Source organism: Dendrobates tinctorius, unplaced genomic scaffold (genome assembly GCF_039654945.1).
Source record: "Dendrobates tinctorius isolate UK_male_01 unplaced genomic scaffold, ASM3965494v1 ptg000254l, whole genome shotgun sequence".
Classification (NCBI taxonomy): domain Eukaryota; kingdom Metazoa; phylum Chordata; class Amphibia; order Anura; family Dendrobatidae; genus Dendrobates; species Dendrobates tinctorius.
The window spans coordinates 18,238,815-18,264,040 of NW_027361921.1; the positions used below are offsets into that span (position 1 = coordinate 18,238,815).

General features: G+C 44.7%; 1 protein-coding gene across 1 annotated transcript in view; it reads left to right on the forward strand.

Annotated features, from left to right (window-relative positions):
- The window catches only part of TRPM2 (transient receptor potential cation channel subfamily M member 2), a 1,217,227-nt gene that overhangs the window by 479,615 nt on the left and 712,386 nt on the right, over nt 1–25,226 (forward strand). The window contains exon 16 of the mRNA XM_073558209.1: nt 13,566–13,711. Coding sequence (XP_073414310.1) covers nt 13,566–13,711 — 146 coding nt within the window. The remainder of the gene's footprint in view (nt 1–13,565; nt 13,712–25,226) is intronic.

Consider the following 25,226-nt stretch of genomic DNA (forward strand, 5'->3'; position numbering starts at 1 on the left):
CCTGTGTAAAATAGCTGTAGTTTAACGCTGTGGTATGGAATGGATCTGGCTGTATTCTACAGTGCCAACAATCAAATGGAGAAAAAAAACCATGTGCTCTGAATTGCTTTTAAATAAAATAATCAGGATTAAGATGCAAAAACAAATCATTCCTGGCCACTGATACCTGGTGCTTTGTTTATATGGTCAAAATCTGTAATAGGCAACAGCAGCAGACAGTAATGGAATAGACCCTCTTGCTGTATGCAATAAAGTATGCAACATACACTGCCTGCCTGCCTAGCACTGATATCTACAGACCCACATACACTGCCTGCCTGCCTGCCTAGCACTAATATCTACAGACCCACATACACTGCCTGCCTGCCTAGCACTGATATCTACAGACCCACATACACTGCCTGCCTGCCTGCCTAGCACTGATATCTACAGACCCACATACACTGCCTGCCTGCCTGCCTAGCACTGATATCTACAGACCCACATACACTGCCTGCCTGCCTGCCTAGCACTGATATCTACAGACCCACATACACTGCCTGCCTGCCTAGCACTGATATCTACAGACCCACATACACTGCCTGCCTGCCTGCCTAGCACTGATATCTGCAGACCCACATACACTGCCTGCATGCCTAGCACTGATATCTACAGACCCACATACACTGCCTGCCTGCCTGCCTAGCACTGATATCTGCAGACCCACATACACTGCCTGCATGCCTAGCACTGATATCTACAGACCCACATACACTGCCTGCCTGCCTAGCACTGATATCTACAGACCCACATACACTGCCTGCCTGCCTGCCTAGCACTGATATCTACAGACCCACATACACTGCCTGCATGCCTAGCACTGATATCTACAGACCCACATACACTGCCTGCATGCCTAGCACTGATATCTACAGACCCACATACACTGCCTGCCTGCCTGCCTAGCACTGATATCTACAGACCCACATACACTGCCTGCCTGCCTAGCACTGATATCTACAGACCCACATACACTGCCTGCCTGCCTGCCTAGCACTGATATCTGCAGACCCACATACACTGCCTGCATGCCTAGCACTGATATCTACAGACCCACATACACTGCCTGCCTGCCTAGCACTGATATCTACAGACCCACATACACTGCCTGCCTGCCTGCCTAGCAGTGATATCTACAGACCCACATACACTGCCTGCATGCCTAGCACTGATATCTACAGACTCACATACACTGCCTGCCTGCCTAGCACTGATATCTACAGACCCACATACACTGCCTGCATGCCTAGCACTGATATACAGCTCTGGCAAAAATTAAGAGACCACCACATCAAAACCCTGTCATGGGCAGCCCATTCTCCAGACCTGAACCCCATTGAAAACCTCTGGAATGTAATCAAGAGGATGATGGATAGTCACAAGCCATCAAACAAAGAAGAACTGCTTACATTTTTGCGCCAGAAGCAGTGCGAAAGACTGGTGGAAAGCATGCCAAGACGCATGAAAGCTGTGATTAAAAATCATGGTTATTCCACAAAATATTGATTTCAGAACTCTTCCTGAGTTAAAACATTAGTATTGTTGTTTCTAATTGATTATGAACTTGTTTTCTTTGCATTATTTGAGGTCTGGAAGCATGTTTTTTTTTTATTTTGACCATTTTTCTTTGTCAGAAAAAAAATACAAAATGTATTGCTTGTAAATTCAGAGACATGCTGTCAGAAGAATATACTGTAGACTAAAAGAACAACATACATTTTACTTATTATTATTATTATTTATTTATGTAGCACCATTGATTCCATGGTGCTGTACATGAGAAGGGGTAACATACAAATTACAGATATCACTTACAGTAAACAAACTAACAATGACAGACTGATACAGAGGGGAGAGGACCCTGCCCTTTCGGGCTTACTCATAAATATACCTATAAAGAGAAAAATCATACAAACTAAATATTTGAAAGTGGTCTCTTATTTTTTGCCAGAGCTGTATATATAGCCACATACACTGTTTGCCTACCTATCACTGATATCTATATACCCCGTAATTAGTCCTCAGAAGGACTGTTGGTTTAGCTGGATTTGTGGATTCAACAATGGTATACCCACAGTAACTGATACCCCACCTATTCTGTCCCTATCTCTGCAGCAAGTCTCCCCACACTGGTGATTTCAGAGCAGACTGTGACGAGCAGGGTGGCGCCAGGTCTGATATAGACCTGATGCTTTGCGGCCAGCCAATCACTGTAATGCTCAACCAACATGGCTGCAGCATTACAGAGCTTGGCAGACAAATCCCTGTGTAAGGGAGTGAGATGTGGTGTCTTTCTTGCTTCCCTTCCTCAGATTTGTCCCTCCTATGTTATTATGTACACATTGCTGAGTTATAATATTTGTGATTAATGTCTGCGGTACTGCTACATATAAATATGTATTATCGCTAGTCTTTAATGGTATTGCCACATATACGTGTTACCATGGTGTAGAAAGTTGTAACATATGATCTCGTGTACTATATTATTGCATAATATTATGTGTTTATTGAACATGTACAGTTAGGGTAAGTTAGTGCATCCTCTTGCGGACATTAGAGGATGGCACTTTAGTATATAGTTTGCATAGTCATGGGTAAGTGTAGTTCTGTTGCGGACCACTATGTTGGGCTGTGAGCACAGCCCCCATCTGTGGACGTCAGGTACTCAGACTATCCTCATGGAGCCGGTTTCTAACCATTTGTGCAGACACATGCACATTTGTGGCCTGCTGGAGGTCATTTTGCAGGGCTCTCGCCGTGCTCCTCCTGTTCCTCCTTGCACAAAGGCTGAGTTAGTGGTCCTGCTGCTGGGTTGTTGCTCTCCTACGGCCCCCTACATGCCTCCTGGTTTATTGGCCTGTCTCCTGGTAGCACCTCCAACCTCTGGACACTACGCTGACAGACACAGCAAACCTTTTTGCCACAGCTCGCACTGATGTGCCATCCTGGATGAGCTGCACTACCTGAACCACTTGTGTGGGTTGTAAAGTCCATCTCATGCTACCATGAGTGTGAAAGCACAACCAACATTCAAAAGTGACCAAAACATCAGCTAGAAAGCACTGGTACTTGTCAGGAACACCGCACTACACTCGCTCACTAAGCCAGTGCGCATGTCCTGAGTACAAAAAAAGTGCTCAAAGATACCTGTGGAGCAGGGCAGCAGTGGTGACAATGCATGCTTCAAACTATCAGGACCTGAAGCATGTGACTGATGGGGGCGTGGCCTAAGCTCCACAGAGCTAGGAGCTGCAGGGAAACTCCTAGAAAGGTAACTACAGGACACGTTACCAAGGGGCATAGACAGGGGCGGAAACCAGATCAAGCCGGGGTCAATGCACGAGATAGCAGGAGAGTACCAAAGGGTTAGACAGAGCAGATAGTCAGGACGTAGCAATAGATCAGAAAACCAGAACGGGCAATAGACAGTACAATAGGGGCAAACGATAGCTGAGTAACAATAGCCAAGCCTGGAGGTCAGAACCAGAGAAGACAATAGTACCTAAAACGTGAGACGGAGTTCAGAGTGAGGGGACAGGCCAGGTCATACACGGGAATCAAACAAGCAACGCAGTACACGCACACCAGGAGGGTCGGTCAGACACACAGCCAGAAAAACAGTATAGCTGACAGAGAATGCTAGTCTGGAGTGAGTATAAATACCCCTCCCAGATCCAAAGAGAGGCTAACAAAAGTTAACCCTGTGAGAACAGGACATTAACCATGTCCTAACCATGACAGTACCCCCCTCTAAATGGGGGGCCACTGGACCCCCAGGTTTCTCAGGGTATCTGGCATGAAAAGCCCGTACCAGTCGATCAGCGTGCACCAAACTGGCCGGAACCCACGACCGATCCTCAACGGAATATCACTTCCAGTGGATAAAGTACTGAAGTCTCCGGCGCACCCACCGCGAATCAATGATGCGCCCTACCTCGTACTCCAGTTGACCCTCTACCAACACTGGTGGAGCCACAGATGAGGGATCTTCTCTAACTGTCCTCACAGGTTTTAATAGGGACCTGTGGAAGACGTTAGAGATTTTGAAGGAGGTGGGCAACTGTAATCTGTATGCCACCGGGTTGATCACCTCTACAAACTTGTATGGGCCAATAAATTTTGGGCCCAACTTCATTGAGGGTATTTTAAGTTTGATGTTACGGGTGGACAACTAGACTTTTTCCCCCACTGTCAACGCAGGAACCACCGCCCTCCTCCTGTCTGCAAAATGTTTGACCTTCTTCTGGGCTTTGGAGATGTTCCCCTGCACCTCCTTCCAGAGGGTTTTTAATTGTTGTACCATCCCCTCGGCACCAGGGCAATCCGAATCCATACGGGAAAATTCCCCAAACTGCAGAACAAACCCATAATTGACCTGAAAGGGAGACTTTCCGGTAGACTGATTAATCCGACAGTTGAATGCAAATTCTGCCATGGGTAATACCTCACACCAGTCTTCCTGTCTGGAGGAGGCCAGGCATCTCAGAATCTGCTCCAATGACTGGTTGGTGCATTCAGTTTGTCCGTTGGATTCCGGGTGATAGGCAGAGGAGAATGACAACGTGACCCCCAACTTCATGCAAAACGCTCTCCAAAACCTGGCCACAAATTGCACACCCCTGTCCGACACCACGTTCACAGGCACTCCATGCAGTCGAACAATGTACTGTATAAACAAGCGAGGCAAGGTTTCAGCAGATGGTAATGCAGGTAATGGCACAAAGTGGGCTTGCTTAGAAAATCTATCAACCACTACCCATACCACTGAGTTGCCCTTGGAAGGTGGAAGATTAGTGATAAAGTCCATGGACAGGTGTGTCCATGGTTTATCCGGAATTGGCAAAGGCACCAATTCCCCGGTCAGCCGGACCTGAGAGCTTTTAGAGCGCGCGCACACACCACAAGTATTCACAAACCTTTTTATATCAGTACCCTTAGAGGGCCACCAAAAGCCCCTAGCTACTGCCCCCCGGTTAGCTGCAATACCAGGGTGTGCACTTAACACAGAAACATGAAATTCTTGAAGGAGTGTGGGATGGAATTGTTCGGGTACAAACAATTTACCTGGGGGTTTATTCCTGGGAGCTTGTGCTTCCAGAATCTCTCTCTGTAACTCAGAGGAGATTTCGGCTACAACCACTCCCGGTTGAAGAATGGAGGAAGGAGGTTCTGGAGGGGACACAGAATCAAAACTTCGGGATAAGGCATCCGCCTTTACATTTTTAGACCCTGGTCGGAACGTGATGGTAAAATGAAATCGAGAAAAAAAAAGTGCCCACCGAGCCTGTCTGGGGGTCAATCTCTTAGCAGACTCGATATAGGCCAGGTTCTTATGATCAGTGATGACCGTAATGGGATGAGCGGCCCCCTCCAAAAAATGCCTCCATTCTTCGAATGCCAATTTAACTGCTAACAATTCCCTGTTACCGACATCATAGTTTCTCTCGGCCGAAGAGAACTTCTTAGAGAAAAAGGCACAGGGTTTGAGGTTAGTCAAGGTAGAGGGGCCCTGTGACAATACTTCCCCCACCCCCACCTCCGAAGCGTCGACCTCGACGATAAAAGGTCTTGACGAATTGGATTGTTCCAACACAGGGGCTGTAGTAAAACACTTCTTTAATGCCAGGAAGGAATTTTTTGCGGCCACGTACCAATTTTTTACATCTGCCCCTTTAAGAGTGAGGTCCGTCAAGGGTTTCACCACTTGCGAGAACCCTTTAATGAACTTCCTATAAGAATTAGCGAAGCCCAGAAATCGCTGCAACCCCTTCAGGTTATGAGGCTGCACCCAATCTGTAATGGCCTGAACCTTCCCTGGATCCATGCGTAATCCCTCCCCGGATACAATTACACCCAGAAAAGATAGTTCTTGAATAAAAAATGAGCACTTCTCCAGCTTAGAATGCAAATGGTTCTCCCAGAGGCTCATAAGAACCGTACACAGATGGTGCAAGTGTGACTGACTGTCCTCAGAGTAAATCAAGATGTCATCCAGGTAAATGATTACGTAACGTCCAATCAAGTCAGAAAAAAACGAAGGGCATAACCAGTCTTCAAACAGCCCCTCAGTTGTCAGGAACGCTGTTTTCCATTCGTCCCACTCCCGGATCCTTATAAGGTTATAAGCCCCTCGTAGATCGAGCTTAGAAAACCATTTGGCCCCTGTGAGTTGATTGCATAGATCAGGAATCAACGGGAGAGGGTACATGTTCTTAACAGTAATTTTGATCAGTTCTCGAAAGTCGAGGCACGGTCGCAACCTACCATCTTTTTTCTTTACAAAGAAACACCCCGCTGCCACGGGTGAGACCGAGGGCCGAATATGCCCCTTGCGAAGGATTTCTTTAATGTACTCGTTCATAGCTTGGCGCTCAGGCCCGGACAAATTAAACAAACGAGCCTTGGGTAATTTGGCTCCAGGTACTAAATCGATAGCACAATCATATGGTCTATGTGGTGGGAGCGCCTCAGCCTCGCTTTCGGAAAACACATCTTTAAAGTCTCTCAGGTACTCCGGAATACCGTCCAGACCGACAGATGACACAGATACAGATTTTATCGGATTGACAAAAGAAACCGGGTTACAACACAGACCAATATCATTACATCCCCATCGGGTGATCTCCCCCTTCACCCAATCAATAAGAGGATTGTGGCGTTGCAACCAGGGCATTCCCAATACCAGTCCTCCTGCAGGCAGATTATTCATAATGAAACAACTTAAATTTTCCACATGAGTGGAACCCACTTTCACAGAAAAAACTTCAGACATAAAACAAATTCCATCCCGGGTAAGGGGGGATGAATCCACAGCCACAATTTTAACAGGGTCTTTTAGCCTGACTGTCCCTATCTTATTAAGAGTCACAACTTGGGCATCAATCAGATTAAAGGAGGAACAACAGTCAACAAAGGCTGTGGTCATAACAGGACCGCCAGCAAATTCCAATTCAACCTGGAGCACCATTTTTATACGTGAGAAAAAATGTACCTGAGAGTCTGGACAACCTCCTCGATTGTTGCCCAGACTCAGTCGTTTCTCTGATGGGTTCCCTGAAGAAGGGCAGGAGGGGCAATTCCTTTTCCAATGTTCAGAGGCTCCACAGTAAAAGCATAGTAGGTTGTCTCTACGGTGCCTTCTCTCTTTCTCCTTAACCGAGACTGACCCAACCTCCATGGGCTCAGATAGAGGTGCAGTGTCACACAATTTGGGGTACAAGGGAGACTCTTGTTGCATCATTCCTCTAGCACAGAGTCTCCAGTCCATACGGACTGCCTGCATCATGGCGTCCTCCAGGGTATCAGGAGGCGGATGTAATGCCAGAGCATCCTGCAGACGGTCAGACAGGCCCCTGCGAAACAACCCTCTCAGGGCAGCAGCGTTCCAGGATACTTTGGACGTCCAACGTCTAAACTCTGAGCAGAACCATTCAGCAGAGTGCCTCCCCTGTGTCACACTCATCACCATATCCTCTGCCAGACGCACTCTACCAGGCTCATCATAAATGTGCCCCAGAGCCTCAAAGAACAAATTCACAGACATACGTTCAGGAGCAGAGGAAGAGAGAGAGAAAGCCCATGCCTGTGGCGCCCCCTGAAGTAGGGAAATAATGACCCCCACCCTCTGGAACTCATCCCCGGAGGAGCGGGGCCTTAGAGAAAAAAAGCTTGCATCCTTCTCTGACAGACCTGAACTCCTTTTTATCCCCTGAGAAAGGGTCTAGCAATTTGACCGGAGATTCGGGGGACGCTAATGACACATCTCTACCCCCAGAACTAGAAGCCCCTGCATTGACAGCCCCCTGCACAGTAACCACCAACTGTTGCTGGGTATGGGCCATTGTGTGCTGTTCCACATTGGGTTTAAGGAACATTTGGGTCTGGTGCTTGACCTGATCAGCCAAAGCTTGTAAGGGATCCATGAGGATAACACACAAGGATAAACGGTCAGCTATAATGTCAGGGACACCACACTACACTCGCTCACTGAGCCAGTGCGCATGTCCTGAGTGCAAAAAAACCGTGCTCAAAGATACCTGTGGAGCAGGGCAGCAGCCGTGACAATGCGTGCTTCAAACTATCAGGACCTGAAGCATGTGACTGCTGGGGGCATGGCCTAAGTTCCACAGAGCTAGGAGCTGCAGGGAAACTCCTAGAAAGGTAACTACAGGACAAGTTATCAAGGGGCATAGACAGGGGCAGAAACCAGATCAAGCCAAGGTCAATGCACGAGATAGCAGGACAGTACCAAAGGGTTAGACAGAGCGGATAGTCAGGACGTAGCAATAGATCAGAAAACCAGAATGGGCAATAGACAGTACGATAGGGGCAAACGATAGCGGAGTAACAATAGCCAAGCCTGGAGGTCAGAACCAGAGAAGACAATAGTACCTAAAACGTGAGACGGAGTTCAGAGTGAGGGGACAGGCCGGGTCATACACGGGAATCAAACAAGCAATGCAGTACACACACACCAGGGGGGTCGGTCAGACACACAGCCAGAATAACAGTATAGCTGACAGAGAATGCTAGTCTGGAGTGAGTATAAATACCCCTTCCAGATCCAAAGAGAGGCCAGCAAAAGTTAACCATGTGAGAACAGGACATTAACCATGTCCTAACCATGACAGTACTGAGATGTGGTCTGTGGTCCCCACCTTCAGAACCACTCCTTTATTGAGGGTGGCTTGATAATTGCCAATAATTTCCATCTGTTGTCTATTCCATTTGCAAAACAGCATGTGAAATTGATTGTCAATCAGTGTTGCTTCCTAAGTGGACAGTTTCATTTCACAGAAGTTTGATTTACTTGGAGTTGTATTCTGTTGTTTAAGTGTTCCCTTTATTTTTTGAGCAGTGTAAATCATGATCTAGAGGAATGGAGAATCTTCATCGATTTATCCAACACAAACCTAAAAGCTGTCTTGCTGCATAATGACAATGCGTTACCTTCAATTCCAGTTGGTTATGCAGTCCACATGAAGGAAACCTATGACAGCTTGAAACAGCTGTTGAGATACCTGAACTATAGCAAAAATTTCTAGGCCCTCTGTGGTTACTTAAAGATGGTTGCCCTCTTGGTCTCCATTATTCATACACAAAGTAGTGCTGCTTTCTGTGTGAGTGAGATAGTCGTACAAGAAAATATCACTTCAATAAAAGAGACTGGTCTCTCCAACATTCACTTCAGCTAGGGAGTAAAAATGTGCTGCATCCAGCACTTGTTGACCCACTTAAGATTTTGTCACCACCATTGCATATCAAATTGAGCTTAATGAAGAACTTTGAAGAGGAAATGGATAAAAATGCAAAAGCATTCAAGTTTCTCATTGATACATTTCTAAGATTGAGTGACAAAGGACTAAAGAGACAATTTGCACAAGATTGAGTGTGTTAGCATGGCTGGTCAGGAGCCGGAATCTCCAGGAGTGGACCCTCTGGGCTGTGGCACCGAGGGGCCCTGGGCGAGCTGCCAGGTGGAACCGACCCCTATACAGGGACCAATAGGAGCAGGCCCAGGGGTTCCGAGTACCACGGTAGCCGGTACCGAGAGGGGCGGCTCAGGATGGACTGGAGTAGGACTGTGGGACTGAAGTGTAGATGACAGAACAGAGCTGGAACACAGGAGACAGGAGTGGAGTAAGACTGTAGACTGGAACATGGAGGGACTGAAGTGTAGATGACAGGACAGAGCTGGAACACAGGAGACAGGAATGGTGTAAGACAGTAGACTGGAACGTGGAGGGATGGCTGAAGCAGGAACACAGGAAACAGGATTAGAGGAGGACGGAAGGACTGGAGCAGGATGGAACTGGCACACCAGAGGCAGGACTGGGGTAGGACGGAAGGACTGGAGCAGGATGGAACAGGAACACCGGAGGCAGGACTGGAGTAGGATGGCAGGACTGGAGCAGGATGGAACAGGAACACTGGAGGAAGGACTGGAGTAGGACGGCAGGACTGGATCAGGGTCGAACAGGAACACCGCAGGCAGGCCTGCGGAATACAGCAGGGAACATGGATAGCAGGACTGAGAGGCTTCTGCAGGGAGCAGACGAGAAGAAGACTGCAGGACAGCAGAGAGCACACGTTGAAGCGAGGCCCAGTGTGCTAGGAAACACAACAATTAGGTGCCTCCCTCAGGGGGAAGCAGCCTGATATGCCCCTGTCTGGTCTGCCATTGGTCAGGGGGGTGCTTCCAGGTCAGGGCATAGCCGCGGCCTATGGTGCATGCGCAGTGCATGCAGAGACACCGCCGGCCGCGAGCCTGTCAGAGGTGACCTCCGTGGATGTTGGGCGGCAGGGGGCTGCAGTGTGGGAGTGGTGGCCGGGTGAGTATGCAGAGACGGCGTGACAGAGTGAAGTAAGTCTTTATTGGACCTCTGGTTTGTAAGCTTCAAGATGAGAAGTTTCTCCACTTGTTGCAGGGCAAGTAAAATACTGCATGGGTAGCATTCGCATTAGTGGTAACTCATTTTTTGAGAAACTCAAGAGCAGATATCACGCTGCTGTACTGCAGGTAAATTCAGAGTAACGCAAACTCCACTAGATGGCAGCAGAGTGGAGGGAGAGCGAAAATCCTGGTCAGAGCAGACCAGCAGAACTGCAGCGAGGCTACCACCAATGCCTAAAACAGAGTCAGAGGAGTGCCAAAAGGTCAGTGCTGGTCCGTAGCAGAAGTATCAAACTGACGAGGCAGAATCAGGTCAGAGCAATAGCAGAGTTGAATACCAGGGAATCCAAACACACAGGGACACACAGAATCAGGATGTGTAGGAGAGAAGTGCAGAGATACAGGCAAAGTCATCTAAATGCAGCAGGACAATTCAGGGGTTCACCAGAGCCAGCTACACATGCCGTTGGCAGGAAATAGAACTGGTACTGCCTGCTAGGATGCAGTGCAGAGAAATAGCAGACCCGACACAGGAACGAGGATGAGAGAGTTAACCCCTGACATGACCTGACCGGGAAAGGAGAGACAAGACCAAAACCCGGTCTGGATCATGACAGTACCCTCCTCTCAAGGGGGGCCACCAGACCCCCAGGATTCCCAGGATAACATGTATAAAAAGCCCGAACCAACCAATCAGCATGGACTGATCAATCTGGGACCCAAGATCGATCCTCAGGACCGTAACCCCTCCAATGTACCAAGTACTGAAACGAACTGGGAACCATTCGAGAGTTGACAATATGTTCAACTTAATACTCAATTTGTCCATCCACAGAAACAGGAGGTGGAGAGGGTGGGGACCCAGCAGAGGAAGGTACAAATGATTTAAGAAGGGGCTTATGGAACACATTGGGGATACGAAGCGACAAAGGTAAGGGTAAACAAAAGGCAACTGGGTTGCCAATCTCAATGATCTCGTAAGGACCAATAAACTTGGGACCCAGCTTAACGGAAGGAAGTTTCAGACATATGTTCTTGGTAGACAGCCACACTTTAGCTCCTACCAAATACTTAGGTCCTACGGCTCATCGCTTATCAGCAAAATGTTTCTGTTTGCCCTGAGTGACCCCAATGTTCTTCTGGACCTCTCTCCAAACCTCCCCCATCTGTTGAATTACCGAATCAGCCCCTGTGCACCCCGAATCCAGCCTGCAAAATTCACCAAAATGGCGATGGAAACCATAGTTACAGAAAAACAGAGAGGTGCCAGTGGACTGATAAACCCGATTATTAAACATGAACTCAGCCATCGGCAACGAGGAACACCAATAATCCTGCTGGGATGTGGCAAGACACCGCAAAATCTGTTCTAGTGACTGATTGGTCCTCTTAGTCTGACCATTGGTCTCGGGATGGTAGGCAGAGGAGGAGGTCAAGCTAATACCCAATCTCTTGCAAAACTCCCTCCAAAATTAGGACATGAATTGTACCCCTCTGTCAGACACCAAATTCAGAGGCACACCATGAAACCGCACCACGTGCTCAATAAACAACTTAGTGTTTCAGCGTTAGGTAGTCCTGCCAAAGGAAAAAAATGCACCTGTTTGCTAAATCTGTCAACTACTACCCAGACCACTGTTTTGCCATTGGAAGGAGGGAGATCAGTGATAAAATCCATGGACAAATGAGTCCAAGGTCTATCCAGAATTGGCAATGGCACCAATTCACCGGCCGGCCAGCTATAATGTCACACTGCTGTACTGCAGGTAAATGCAGTGTAGCGCAAACTCCACTAGATGGCAGCAGAGTGAAGGGAGAGTTGAAATATTGCTCAGAGCAGACCAGCAGAACTGCAGTGAGGCTAACACCAGATGGCAGCAGAATAATCAGGAAGGCCGTGTCGATAATAGAGAGTTGTGTAGTACACAGGGGAATGCCAAAAACAGAGTCAGAGGAGCGCCAAAAGGCCAGTGCTGGTCCGTAGCAGAAGTATCAGAAGGATGAGACAGAATCAGTCAGAGCCAAAGCAGAGTCGACTACCGGGTAATCCAAACACACAGGGACACACAGAGTCGGGACGGGTAGGAGAGGAGTGCACAGTCAGAGGCAAAGCCAGCTAAACACAGCAGGACAAATCAGGGGTTCACCAGAGCCAGCTACACACGCTGTAGGCAGCATAGCTTGCAGGATGCAGCGCAGAGAAACAGCAGACCCGACACCGGAATGAGGAAGAGAGAGTTAATCCCTGACATGACCAGACCGGGAAAGGAGAGACAAGACCAAAACCCGGTCTGGATCATGACAGCAGATAGCTATGAAGAGGATCTTAGCTGTATTGTCCTTAAAGAGTCATTTCTTACATTTGCATCTAGACTTTCTTCCACTAAACTGTGGACAAGTGAGCGACGAGCCCGATTAGCAATTTCGCCAAGATATTGCTGCTATGGATAAAAGATATACAGGAAAATGGAAACCATTAATGCTTTCAGTTTACTGTTGGACAATTGGAAGAGATGATCCGATGTAAGAGTACAGGAGACAAGCAAAAAAGAGTTATCACTGTATGAGAACCAAATTTTGTAGTGCAATTTCTGCAACTGTTTATAATTTGCAATAGTGTTTAGACATGTTTTAGCTATTTGAATTGTTGCTGTTTCCTCTAAATAAATATCAAAACATTTGCATAACAAAATATTCTACATCTTTATATTTGCAAAAATAATGCTTAAAAGCACTGAAACATTTATGCATTAATTATATATAGCAGTAAAAGGACAACTCTTTGATATCATAGAAACAAGAGCCAACTAAAAATGTTTATTGTCAGGTTTGAATTCAAGATGTCAAAATCATTAAGAAATTGCTCATTTCAAAGCTAACCCTGATAACTTTTGAAAATATATAGAAAAGTCTAATTAGTGATTTTAACAATGCTACTGCTAAAAATAATCAGCACGTTGTTGGAATAAGAGTGCAGGCACTTTTTGCAGTCACCAGAAACTGCAGCAAAAGCCCAAAGGAACTTTCCCATTAAACACTGATGGCATAATTTTTAGTTTTTATGAGAAATTAGGAAAAATAAGAAAATCCTTATGTGTTAGTAATAAAATAACATATTTTCCTTCAACTGCAGGTATCTTTACTGAGAGCTATAGAAAAGATGAAGAAAGAGCTCTGAAGCTTCTTATACGGGTTTCTGAGGCCTGGGGACAAACCACTTGTTTAAAACTAGCTCTTGAAGCTAAAGATATGAAATTTGTATCTCAAGGAGGTGTCCAGGTTTGTTCCCATAAAAACTGTTTCAAATGTCATATATTGATATACAGCTAAGAAATATTCAACAATTATTAACAAAAATATATGTGCTACATAACCCTTCAATGACCAATTCATATTCAATATTTACACTTTTGTTTTTTCCTTCCCTCGTTTCAAGAACCATAACTTTTTTTATTTCTCCTTCAACATAGCCGTATAGGGCTTGTTTGTTTGTAGAACAAGTGTTAGTTTTGATTGAAACCATTCGTTTTATCATACAGTGTAATGAGTAAAAATTCCAATTTCGGCAAACTTGCATAAAAACCCCACAATTCTGCTATTGTCGTTTGGGTTTTGCTTTTAGGGTGTTCATTATGTGTTAAAAAATAGCATGGAAACCTGATTCCTCAGGTCAGTACGATTATAGTGATATAAAACTTGTCCAGTATTTTTTTATTTTATGTCATGATTCCACTGCTCAGAGTGTTTAGGGCTCTGTGATGGACAGATCTGGCATCCTATCCTTTGCTGGGGTGTGCTGAGCTGTCGGTGCTTTGATTGACAGCTTGGTTGACCTACCTGACTGGAAGGTGCTGAGACTTCCACAGGTGTTAATTATTCTTGGTAATTGCTCTGTTATTTAGGTGAGCACTCTCAGTCTCAGGTGAATGGCCCAGATCATTGCCAGTCAAAAGCTCTCTGGTGTGTTCGCCTGTACCCTGTGCTGTAAGAACTGATCTTCTGCTGCTGACCTTTGGACCATCTTCAGGCTACCCGTTTGTCATTGCCCCTTTGCATCTGATATTCTCCTGCTGCTGACCATTTGATCTTATTCAGACTTCCCATTTGTTATTTCCCCTTTGCATCTGATATTCCATTGCTGACCTTTGGACCATATTCAGACTACCTATTTGTTATTGCCCCTTTGCATCTGATATTCCGTTGCTGACCTTTGGGCCATATTCAGACTACCTATTTCTTATTGCCCCTTTGCTGATCTGCTGTTTCTCTGGCATTCTGACCCTGGCATGTGACATGAATTGCGACTTCGTATTTTCCCTTGGTTTACTACGTGATCTTTTGATTCTGACCCCGGAACATCTGACTGCAGTTATTCATGGCCTAGCTGGGGATTGTGACTAGCGTCACATTTTAGTGTTGAAAATAAATGTTGAAATGTTTCTGTTGAAGGTGCTATTTGATACCTTGTTTTTGAGCTGACATTTTTCTTCATGCTATTTTGAGTTATACTGTATATGATATTTCATTTTCATGCTTTTTATTATATTGTTTGGGGGAATTCTGAAGTCTTGATTTTTCTTTTTTGTTTTCAGTGTCTTTTTTGGATGTGATGTCACAGTAGGACTAACATGGCAGTAACATGGGCCCTTAGCAGGCCTCTGATGCCAATGTATTCCATTATTTTGCTGTAATAGCACCAGCAATAATGATTTCTATTAAATGCCACCGTCAGAGATTGACAGTTGCAATTAAATACAGTTGTGGCCAAAAGTATTGACAGCCCTGCAATTCTGTCAGATAATACTCAGTTTCTTCCTGAAAATGATTGCAAACACAAATTCTTTGGTATTATTATCTTCATTTAATTTGTCTTAAATGAAAAAACACAAAAGAGAATGAAGCAAAAAGCAAAACATTGATCATTTCACACAAAACTTCAAAAATGGGCCAGACAAAAGTATTGGCACCCTCAGCCTAATACTTTGTTGCACAACCTTTAGCCAAATTAACTGCGACCAACAGCTTCCGGTAACCATCAATGAGTTTCTTACAATGCTCTGCTGGAATTTTAGACCATTCTTCTTTGGCAAACTGCTCCAGGTCCCTGATATTTGAAGGGTGCCTTCTCCAAACTGCCAATTTAAGATCTCTCCACAGGTGTTCTATGGGATTCAGGTCTGGACTCATTGCTGGCCACCTTAGAAGTCTCCAGTGCTTTCTCTCAAACCATTTTCTAGTGCTTTTTGAAGTGTGTTTTGGGTCATTGTCCTACTGGAAGACCCATGACCTCTGAGGGAGACCCAGCTTTCTCACACTGGGCCCTACATTATGCTGCAAAATTTGTTGGTAGTCTTCAGACTTCATAATGCCATGCACACAGTCAAGCAGTCCAGTGCCAGAGGCAGCAAAGCAACCCAAAAACATCAGGGAACCTCCACCATGTTTGACTGTAGGGACCGTGTTCTTTTCTTTGAATGCCTCTTTTTTTCTCATGTAAACTCTATGTTGATGCCTTTGCCCAAAAAGCTCTACTTTTGTCTCATCTGACCAGAGAACATTCTTCCAAAATGTTTTAGGCTTTTTCAGGTAAGTTTTGGCAAACTTCAGCCTGGCTTTTTATGTCTCGGGGTAAGAAGTGGGGTCTTCCTGGGTCTCCTACCATACAGTCCCTCTTTCATTCAGACGCCGACGGATAGTACAGGCTGTACCCTCGGACTGCAGGGCAGCTTGAACTTGTTTGGATGTTAGTCGAGGTTCTTTATCCAACATCCGCACAATCTTGCGTTGAAATCTCTTGTCAATCTTTCTTTTCCATCCACATCTAGGGAGGTTAGCCACAGTGCCATTGGCTTTAAACTTCTTGATGACACTGCGCACGGTAGACACAGGAGTATTCTGGTCTTTGGAGATGGACTTGTAGCCTTGAGATTGCTCATGCTTCCTCACAATTTGGTTTCTCAAGTCCTCAGACAGTTCTTTGGTCTTCTTTCTTTTCTCCATGCTCAATGTGGTACACACAAGGACACAGGACAGAGCTTGAGTCAGCTTTAATCCATGTCAACTGGCTGCAAGTGTGATTTAGTTATTGCTAACACCTGTTAGGTGCCACAGGTAAGTTACAGGTGCTGTTAATTACACAAATTAGAGAAGCATCACATGATTTTTCGAACAGTGCCTATACTTTTGTCCACCCTCTTTTTTATGTTTGGTGTGGAATTATATCCAATTTGGCTTTAGGACAATTCTTTTTGTGTTTTTTCATTTAAGACAAATTAAATGAAAATAATAATACCAAAGAATTTGTGTTTGCAAACATTTTCAGGAAGAAACTGAGTATTATCTGACAGAATTGCAGGGGTGTTAATACTTTTGGCCACAACTGTAGTTGACAGAGACAGATGCTAGCATATACTAGGCTCTGCATCTGCCTGGTATAAAGCAGGCTCAGATCCTGAACTGGCTTCATATTTTCTTTAACAGCCTATGACAATAATGTACATTATAGGTTGTTAAGCAGTTAAGAATATTAAGTATATTACATTTTCTTTCTATACTCTCAAGAGATAATACACTCCCCTATCATGGTTGTGCATGGTTCTTCGAATTAGTTTCCATCCTCCCGTTTCCTAGCCATGATAATTTTCATCAAACATTTCAGGGGCAGCCAAGACTTTTTTGGGATGGTTTGTCTTTGAAAAGACCATGAATCAGGCATTCTTCATAAGCTATTTATTATATGTATATGGTTAGTTCTGTTTTTGGATCAGTACCGGATCTTTCATCAGTTAAAACAAAATGAAGTATCTATCAATCTATGCACCTGATGCAGAACAACCACATTGAAATGTATCTTTCGGTTTTTGTTTTGCTGATAACAAATTTATCATGTGTGAACATACCAAACCCTTCTTTCACCTCTTCTCTTTTCTTAGCACTGTCACCTCTGCTGTACTCTCCTACAACACTGTCAGTTTGGCGATGACAGATCAAAGTGCCTTTCTCCAAAAATACAGGGGGTAAGGGTATGTGTCCACAGCCAGGATTACATCAGGATTTGATGCAGGTAAAATCTGCACCTGAGGTCACTGGCAGGTCACCTGCGTTTTTGATGCGTTTTTTTCAACCTCCTCTTTTACATTTGTCCGACCCACACTCCATTACACACACAGATAGATAGACAGATAGATAGATACACAGATAAAGAGATAGATAGATCGATCGATCTATACTTTATTCTATTTATAGATCGAAAAAAATCTGTGTTAGGCCGGCGTCACACTTTACGAGAAACTCGCACGAGTCTCACACCTCAATACCAGGCACTGCCGCCGGCACTTGGACCGGAGTGTGCGACTGCATAGAAATACATGCAGCTGCACACTCCTGTCCGAGTGCAGGTGGCAGTGCCAAGTATTGACATGCGAGACACATGCAAGTTTCTTGCATGTCTGACACCGGCCTAATATGTAATGTCCTTTCTTTTTTTTTTTTTTCATTAATAAATAATTTTTTTTTAAAATAGCGTTGGTTCCCACCCCCCCAAAAAAAAATTGACGTGGGGTACCCCTAAATTTAATAGCCAGAAAGGCTATACAGACAGCTGCGGGCTGAAATTCATAGCCTAGGAAGGGGACATGGATATTGGCCCCCTCCTGGCTACAAACACCAGCTCGCAGCCTCCCCAGAAATGGCGCTTCTGTAAGATGCGCCAATTCCGGCCCTTAGCCTCTCTCTTCCCACTGCCGTGTAGCGGTGGCATATGGGGTAATAAGGGGTTAATGTCACCTTTGATTGTAAGGTGACATTAAGCTCGGTTAATAATGGAGAGGCGTCAATAAGACACCTATCCATTATGAATCCTATAGTAAGAAAGGGTTAAAAAAGGACAACCAGAAAAAGGTATTTTAATTAAATAAAACACAACATAGTTTTGCCATTTTATTATACCCCTAATCCCCGAATCCCTCGATCTCCTGAAGGAAAAAAACAAAAAGAAACAAATACACCCTGTCCAATGTAGTCCATTACATGAGTGTCCAATATGACGAGTTCAGCTCTGTTACCTCTGAATGTCTGACATTCAGACATAGCAGAGCTTGTAGATGACCATTGGAGATGTCTCCGGCGATCACCTACACTCTAGCTCTCGTGGTCAGCTGACCTTGAGAACTAGCCTAGTGTGACCGGAGATAACCCCCAGTCACATGCACAGCAGTTCTTGCGATAAGCTAAGTTATCGTGAGAACTGCAGTGGATGCGGACTTCCGGACGGGGGGCAGGTAAGACATTATGTAAATTAGTAGACATGCGTAGTAAGCTACGATTACGCAGTTACTACACATGTGACTAATCAGTATAACAACCCCCAGACTCATATTAACTGACACCGGGTGAACACACACCCTATAAGTGTACTAGCTACTCCACTACAAATAATTGGAAACCAGAGAACCACAGGAGTTTTCCATAAAATCAGAATTCTTTATTAATACATACAACAAGTAAAATCTAGCACATATACAATGTATAAGGATAAACACCAAAAGACCGGGAAGTGTGGTGTCAGGCTATCTATAAATAGCCGCCAGAATAACTTACCCCAAGTAAATAACCCCCATAACTGTACAAATAACACAGTAAAGTCCCACAACAGAAAAAGCCCATGGCACAAAGAGAGGACCTGGCTAACCATATAGCCTCCACTGTCCAGCTTATAGTATAAGCAGCACCATGTGAAAAGTCCGCCGGCAGACGGAAAAGAGGGGGGGTAAAAATGGCGGGGTAAAGGGCAGCAGGTGAATACTCACATGGAGAGCACAGAAGCCACGTCCCGGGACACCCCAACGCGCGTTTCGCTGATCACTGTTAGCTTTATCCAGGGGAAGTGAGGTGAGTACTGACACAGGACCTTATAACGAAGTCATCATTAGGTCATGTGACTATCAGCTGATCCACTCACCCGGCGCCGTGTATAGATGGCGCATGCGCCGATCCCCGGCGTCCACAAGCCCTAAACACCCGGCGGTGCCCTGCCAGTAAGCGAGCGGGAATGGGACGTCCCCAGTCACAAACCGACCCAGGCCATGCCGGATGGTCCGGGCCGGGAAGACCGGGCAAACAGCGCAGGCGCACAACAACAGCGCGCTGGCATAATATGCAATAACAGAATAACACACTGTCAGACAGCAATAAAAAATAGATTAAAAATAACGGTAGATGGATCCTTTTCGGTCCCGATCTGCTGGGTATATTATTATAGTGGTTTTCTCAGCAATTTCGAGTCATGATCTTCATTTACAAAGGGATCCGTCATCCCGACTGCATGTGTACCATTTATTTTTCATTCACAAAAAGACGGAAACTTAATCCCAAATGGCTGAATAAAAAGGAAAAAAACAGGTTAAAATCACAGAAAACACCCCATAAAAATAAAAATACAAAGATGGAAGAAATATACCAATGCAAATAGCATTATAAGAAAGGGCCAAAATTAAGGGAATCGTTCAGGCCGGCAGGTTTCATTGTGCCCAACAGTACATAATTGTGACCCCTCGGAATTCATGGTAAGGGGGATTGAGATAGTCCATACTGGGATTAGGGGTGGCAATGTAAAAAAACTGCTCGCTCAGTGAGAATTGAAATGGATTGTTATGTTGGGCAGAATGAAACCTGCCGGCCTGAATGATTCCCTTAATTTTGGCCCTTTCTTATAATGCTATTTGCATTGGTATATTTCTTCCATCTTTGTATTTTCATTTTTGTGGGGGTTTTTCTGTGATTTTAACCTGTTTTTTCTTTTTTATTCAGCCATTTGAGATTAAGTTTCCGTCTTTTTGTGAATGAAAAATAAATGGTACACATGCAGTCGGGATGACAGATCCCATTGTAAATGAAGATCATGACTCGAAATTGCTGAGAAAACCACTATAATAATATACCCAGCAGATCGGGACCGAAAAGGATCCATCTACCGTTATTTTTAATCTGTTTTTTATTGCTGTCTGACAGTGTGTTATTCTGTTATTGCATATTATGCCAGCGCGCTGTTGTTGTGCGCCTGCGCTGTTTGCCCGGTCTTCCCGGCCCGGACCATCCGGCACGGCCTGGGTCGGTTTGTGACTGGGGACGTCCCGTCCCCGCTCGCTTACTGGCAGGGCACCGCCGGGTGTTTAGGGCTTGTGGACGCCGGGGATCGGCGCATGCGCCATCTATACACGGCGCCGGGTGAGTGGATCAGCTGATGGTCACATGACCTAATGATGACTTCGTTATAAGGTCCTGTGTCAGTACTCACCTCACTTCCCCTGGATAAAGCTAACGGTGATCAGCGAAACGCGCGTTGGGGTGTCCCGGGACGTGGCTTCTGTGCTCTCCATGTGAGTATTCACCTGCTGCCCTTTACCCCGCCATTTTTACCCCCCCTCTTTTCCGTCTGCCGGCGGACTTTTCACATGTTGCTGCTTATACTATAAGCTGGACAGTGGAGGCTATATGGTTAGCCAGGTCCTCTCTTTGTGCCATGGGCTTTTTCCATTGTGGGACTTTACTGTGTCATTCGTATGGTTATGGGGGTTATTTACTTGGGGTAAGTTATTCTGGTGGCTATTTATAGATAGCCTGACACCACACTTCCCGGTCTTTTGGTGTTTATCCTTATACATTGTATATGTGCTAGATTTTACTTGTTAGATAAAAGGAGAGATACAGGGCGCATCCACTGTGTGAAATCCGTATAAAACAATTAAAATTGTGGAACAGTAAGGAAGGTGCTCACCTATTGGGGTTGTGAGGAAGTCACAACACCCATGAACGCTTAAGAAGCAGCAGCAAGTCTGCACAGGGTCCTAGGACAGAATTGCAGAAATGACGTGGAAGTGCAATAAGGACTGCGCTTGCTTCTGGTAGAGTAAAGGGTTCTTTATTCAGCCAACGCGTTTCCTGAGCCTGCTGGCTCACTTCATCAGGGCAGATTACATTGGAAGACAGTGAAACATACTTATAGACAAAAAAGGCGCCAATACAGGGTCAAACAGAATCAGCAAAGGTCAAAAAAAAAAAAAAAAAAACAAACAATGAAACTTTATTACAAGCATAAAAAACACAATAAGAGTATATATAGAAAAGAAAAAATAAAAATATGTAAAAGTACAAAAAATTAAAATATAAAACAGAGTGCTATGGATCACGGGGTTAAAACATGGCTATAGTTAAAAAAGGTGAGTCCTCAAGGGGTATTAGAACCTGGCTCATAAAATGCAAATGGAAGGTATTAGTCCACTAGACCATAAAGCTTGACTGTGGTGGTGTGAAGAATAAATTGAGGGGTTGTTTGTCACTTTATTTAGAAAAAAAAAAAAACAATATAAGCAAAGGTCAAAAATGGTAAAGAATAAAAACAATGAAATTTAATCACAAACATAGAAAACACAACAATAAGAGTCTATATAGAAAAGAAAAAATAAAATTATGTAAAAGTACAAAAAATATGAAACAGAGTGCTAAGGATCACGAGGTTGAAACATGGCTATAGTTAAAAAAGGTGAGTCCTCAAGGGGTATTAGAACCTGGCTCATGAAGTGCAAGTGCAGACTATAAAGTGCAGATGTAAGGTATTAGTCCACTAGACCATTAAGCTTGACTGTGGTGGTGTGAAAAATAAATCTTTTCCCCCTCTTCTATCAAATAAAAGCATCATTGATAATATTGAGGCCATAGGGACCAATTGTCTTTAATTTATAAATCCAATAGACCTCTTTTCTATTCAGTGCTTGGGTTCTATTGGAAACGTGTTCAGGGATGTGTTCTATAGGAAAAATGATAGCTTTAGAAAAATCTCTTTGGTGAAATAAATCAAAGTGACGTGACAAACCGTGTTTTTGATACCCAGTTTTAGTGTTGTGTCTATGAGAGTTCATTCTACAGTGAAGGGGTTGTGTGGTTCTGCCAACATACAATTTAGGACAAGGACAAAGGATGACATAGATGACAAAGGAAGACACACAGGACAGGTGGTTAGTGATGGTGAATTTTTCTGAGGTGAATGGATGTGAAAAGATGAATGTATTATGAGCAATATTACTGCATAGGCTGCACCTGGGTTTCAGGCATCTGAAAATGCCTGGTGTCAAGCCAGTGCAGTTATCAGGAGTACACTGGGTCAATCTGCTAGGGGCCAGATGGTTTTTTAGTGATCTGGCCTTCCTAAAAGTGACAGTAGGTCTATCAGGCAGAACTTTATTGAGTATTGGATCTTTTTTGATAATATACCAGAGGTCACCTAACATATTTTTTATCTCTTTATGTTGGGAGTTATAAGTAGTGATGAAGTTGGCCTGATAGTTATCATGTGCATCCTTTTCTTTAGATCTCTCACTTAAAAGAGTTTGCTGATTAAAATTTTTAAAAACATTATTAAAAGTAGAATGAACCAATTGGGAGGGGTATTTTTGAGCAAGGAATCTTCCCTTGAGGATCTCAGCTTGATTATTAAAATCCTCGTCCTCTGTGCAATTCTTTCGGATTCTCTGAAATTGATTATGAGGGATGTTAAAAAGCCTTTTGGAATAGTGGCTACTCTTAAAATGGACATAACTATTGGAGTCAACTTTCTTAAAAAAGGTTTTGGTATGAATTTTGGAATTTTTTATAAAAAAAGTGATATCAAGAAAGTCCATCTGGGTATTACTAATGTGGGGGGTAAATTCCAAACCCCATGTGTTATTTTGTATAGAAGAAATAAAAGCATCAACTGAAACGTGACTGGTGTCCAGGATTAAGAATAAATCATCAATGTATCTTCTATATAAAACAATACCCTCTAAAAATGAATCAATAGTAATAAAAGCATTCTCAAAGACCCCCATAAAAAGATTAGCATAAGTTGGCGCGACCCGTGATCCCATAGCGGTGCCTCTGATCTGATGATAAAAATCCCCCAAGAAAGTAAAAAAATTATTATGTAAAATAAAATCCATCCCATTAAAAATAAATTCCTTTTGAGGGTCAGACAGTCGACTGTCAGTTAAAAGAAATTTTTTAAAACAGCTCAAACCCAGTTGGTGATCAATGTTGGAATACAAAGCAGATACGTCAAAAGAAATAAAAACATAAGAATCTTTCCAAGGTGTGTTATTAGTTAAATTGATCAGTTGTGTAGAATCCTTTAAAAAACTAGGGAGCTGTGAGACATGAGGCTGCATGATTCTATCTATGTAAAATGATAGATTACTGGTGAGGGAGTCAATACCCGAAATAATGGGTCTTCCTGGTGGATTAATAGTATTCTTGTGTATTTTGGGTAAATGGTACAGGAAGGGAGTGGAGGGGTTCTTGACTAGAGTTGAGCGATACCATCCGATACTTCAAAGTATCGTATCGGATGGTATCGGCCGATCTTTAAAAAAAGTATCGGTATCGCCGATTCCGATACCGGAAGTCCCATTCAAGTCTATGGGACTTCCGGTATCGGAATAAGAAAAACCCTTTCCTGCCCTTGTACAGCCTCTCTGGGGTCTGTACGGGCCTTTCGGGGGGCTGTGCCGGCCTGCCAGGGGGTCTGTGCAGGCTCCGGTGGTCTGTGCAGGCTCCGGGGGGCTGTGCCGGCCTGCCGGGGGGCTGTGCCGGCCTGCCGGGGGGCTGTGCCGGCCTGCCAGGGGGTCTGTGCAGGCTCCGGTGGTCTGTGCCGGCCTGCCGGTGGTCTGTGCAGGCTCCGGGGGGCTGTGCCGGCCTGCCGGGGGGCTGTGCCGGCCTGCCGGTGGTCTGTGCAGGCTCCGGGGGTCTGTGCAGGCATCGTCCGATGGGACTACAAGTCCCATCGGGCGATGCCTGCTACCATGACAGTGATTGACACATTAGCCAATGATGGGACAGTAGTAGTCCCATCATCCGGCTAATGTGTTAAATGTAAAAAAAAAAAAAAAAAAATTACATGCTACATTCATACTACATACTACATACATGCTACATTCATACTACATACTACATACATGCTACATTCATACTACATACTACATACATGCTACATTCATACTACATGCAACATACATACTACATACACTCACTGGCCACTTTATTAGGTACACCTGTCCAACTGTGTGTTAAGACTTAATTTCTAATCAGCCAATCACATGGCGGCAACTCAGTGCATTTAGGCATGTAGACATGGTCAAGACAATCTCCTGCAGTTCAAACCGAGCATCAGTATGGGGAAGAAAGGTGATTTGAGTGCCTTTGAACGTGGCATGATTGTTGGTGCCAGAAGGGCTGGTCTGAGTATTTCAGAAACTGCTGATCTACTGGGATTTTCACGCACAACCATCTCTAGGGTTTACAGAGAATGGTCCGAAAAAGAAAAAAAATCCAGTGAGCGGCAGTTCTGTGGCCGGAAATGCCTTGTTGATGCCAGAGGTCAGAGGAGAATGGGCAGACTGGTTCGAGCTGATAGAAAGGCAACAGTGACTCAAATTGCCAACCGTTACAACCAAGGTAGGCAGAAGAGCATCTCTGAACGCACAGTGCGTCGAACTTTGAGGCAGATGGGCTACAGCAGCAGAAGACCACACTGGGTACCACTCCTCTCAGCTAAGAACAGGAAACTGAGGCTACAATTTGCACAAGCTCATCGAAATTGGACAGTAGAAGATTGGAAAAACGTTGCCTGGTCTGATGAGTCTCGATTTCTGCTGCGACATTCGGATGGTAGGGTCAGAATTTGGCGTAAACAACATGAAAGCATGGATCCATCCTGCCTTGTATCAACGGTTCAGGCTGGTGGTGGTGGTGTCATGGTGTGGGG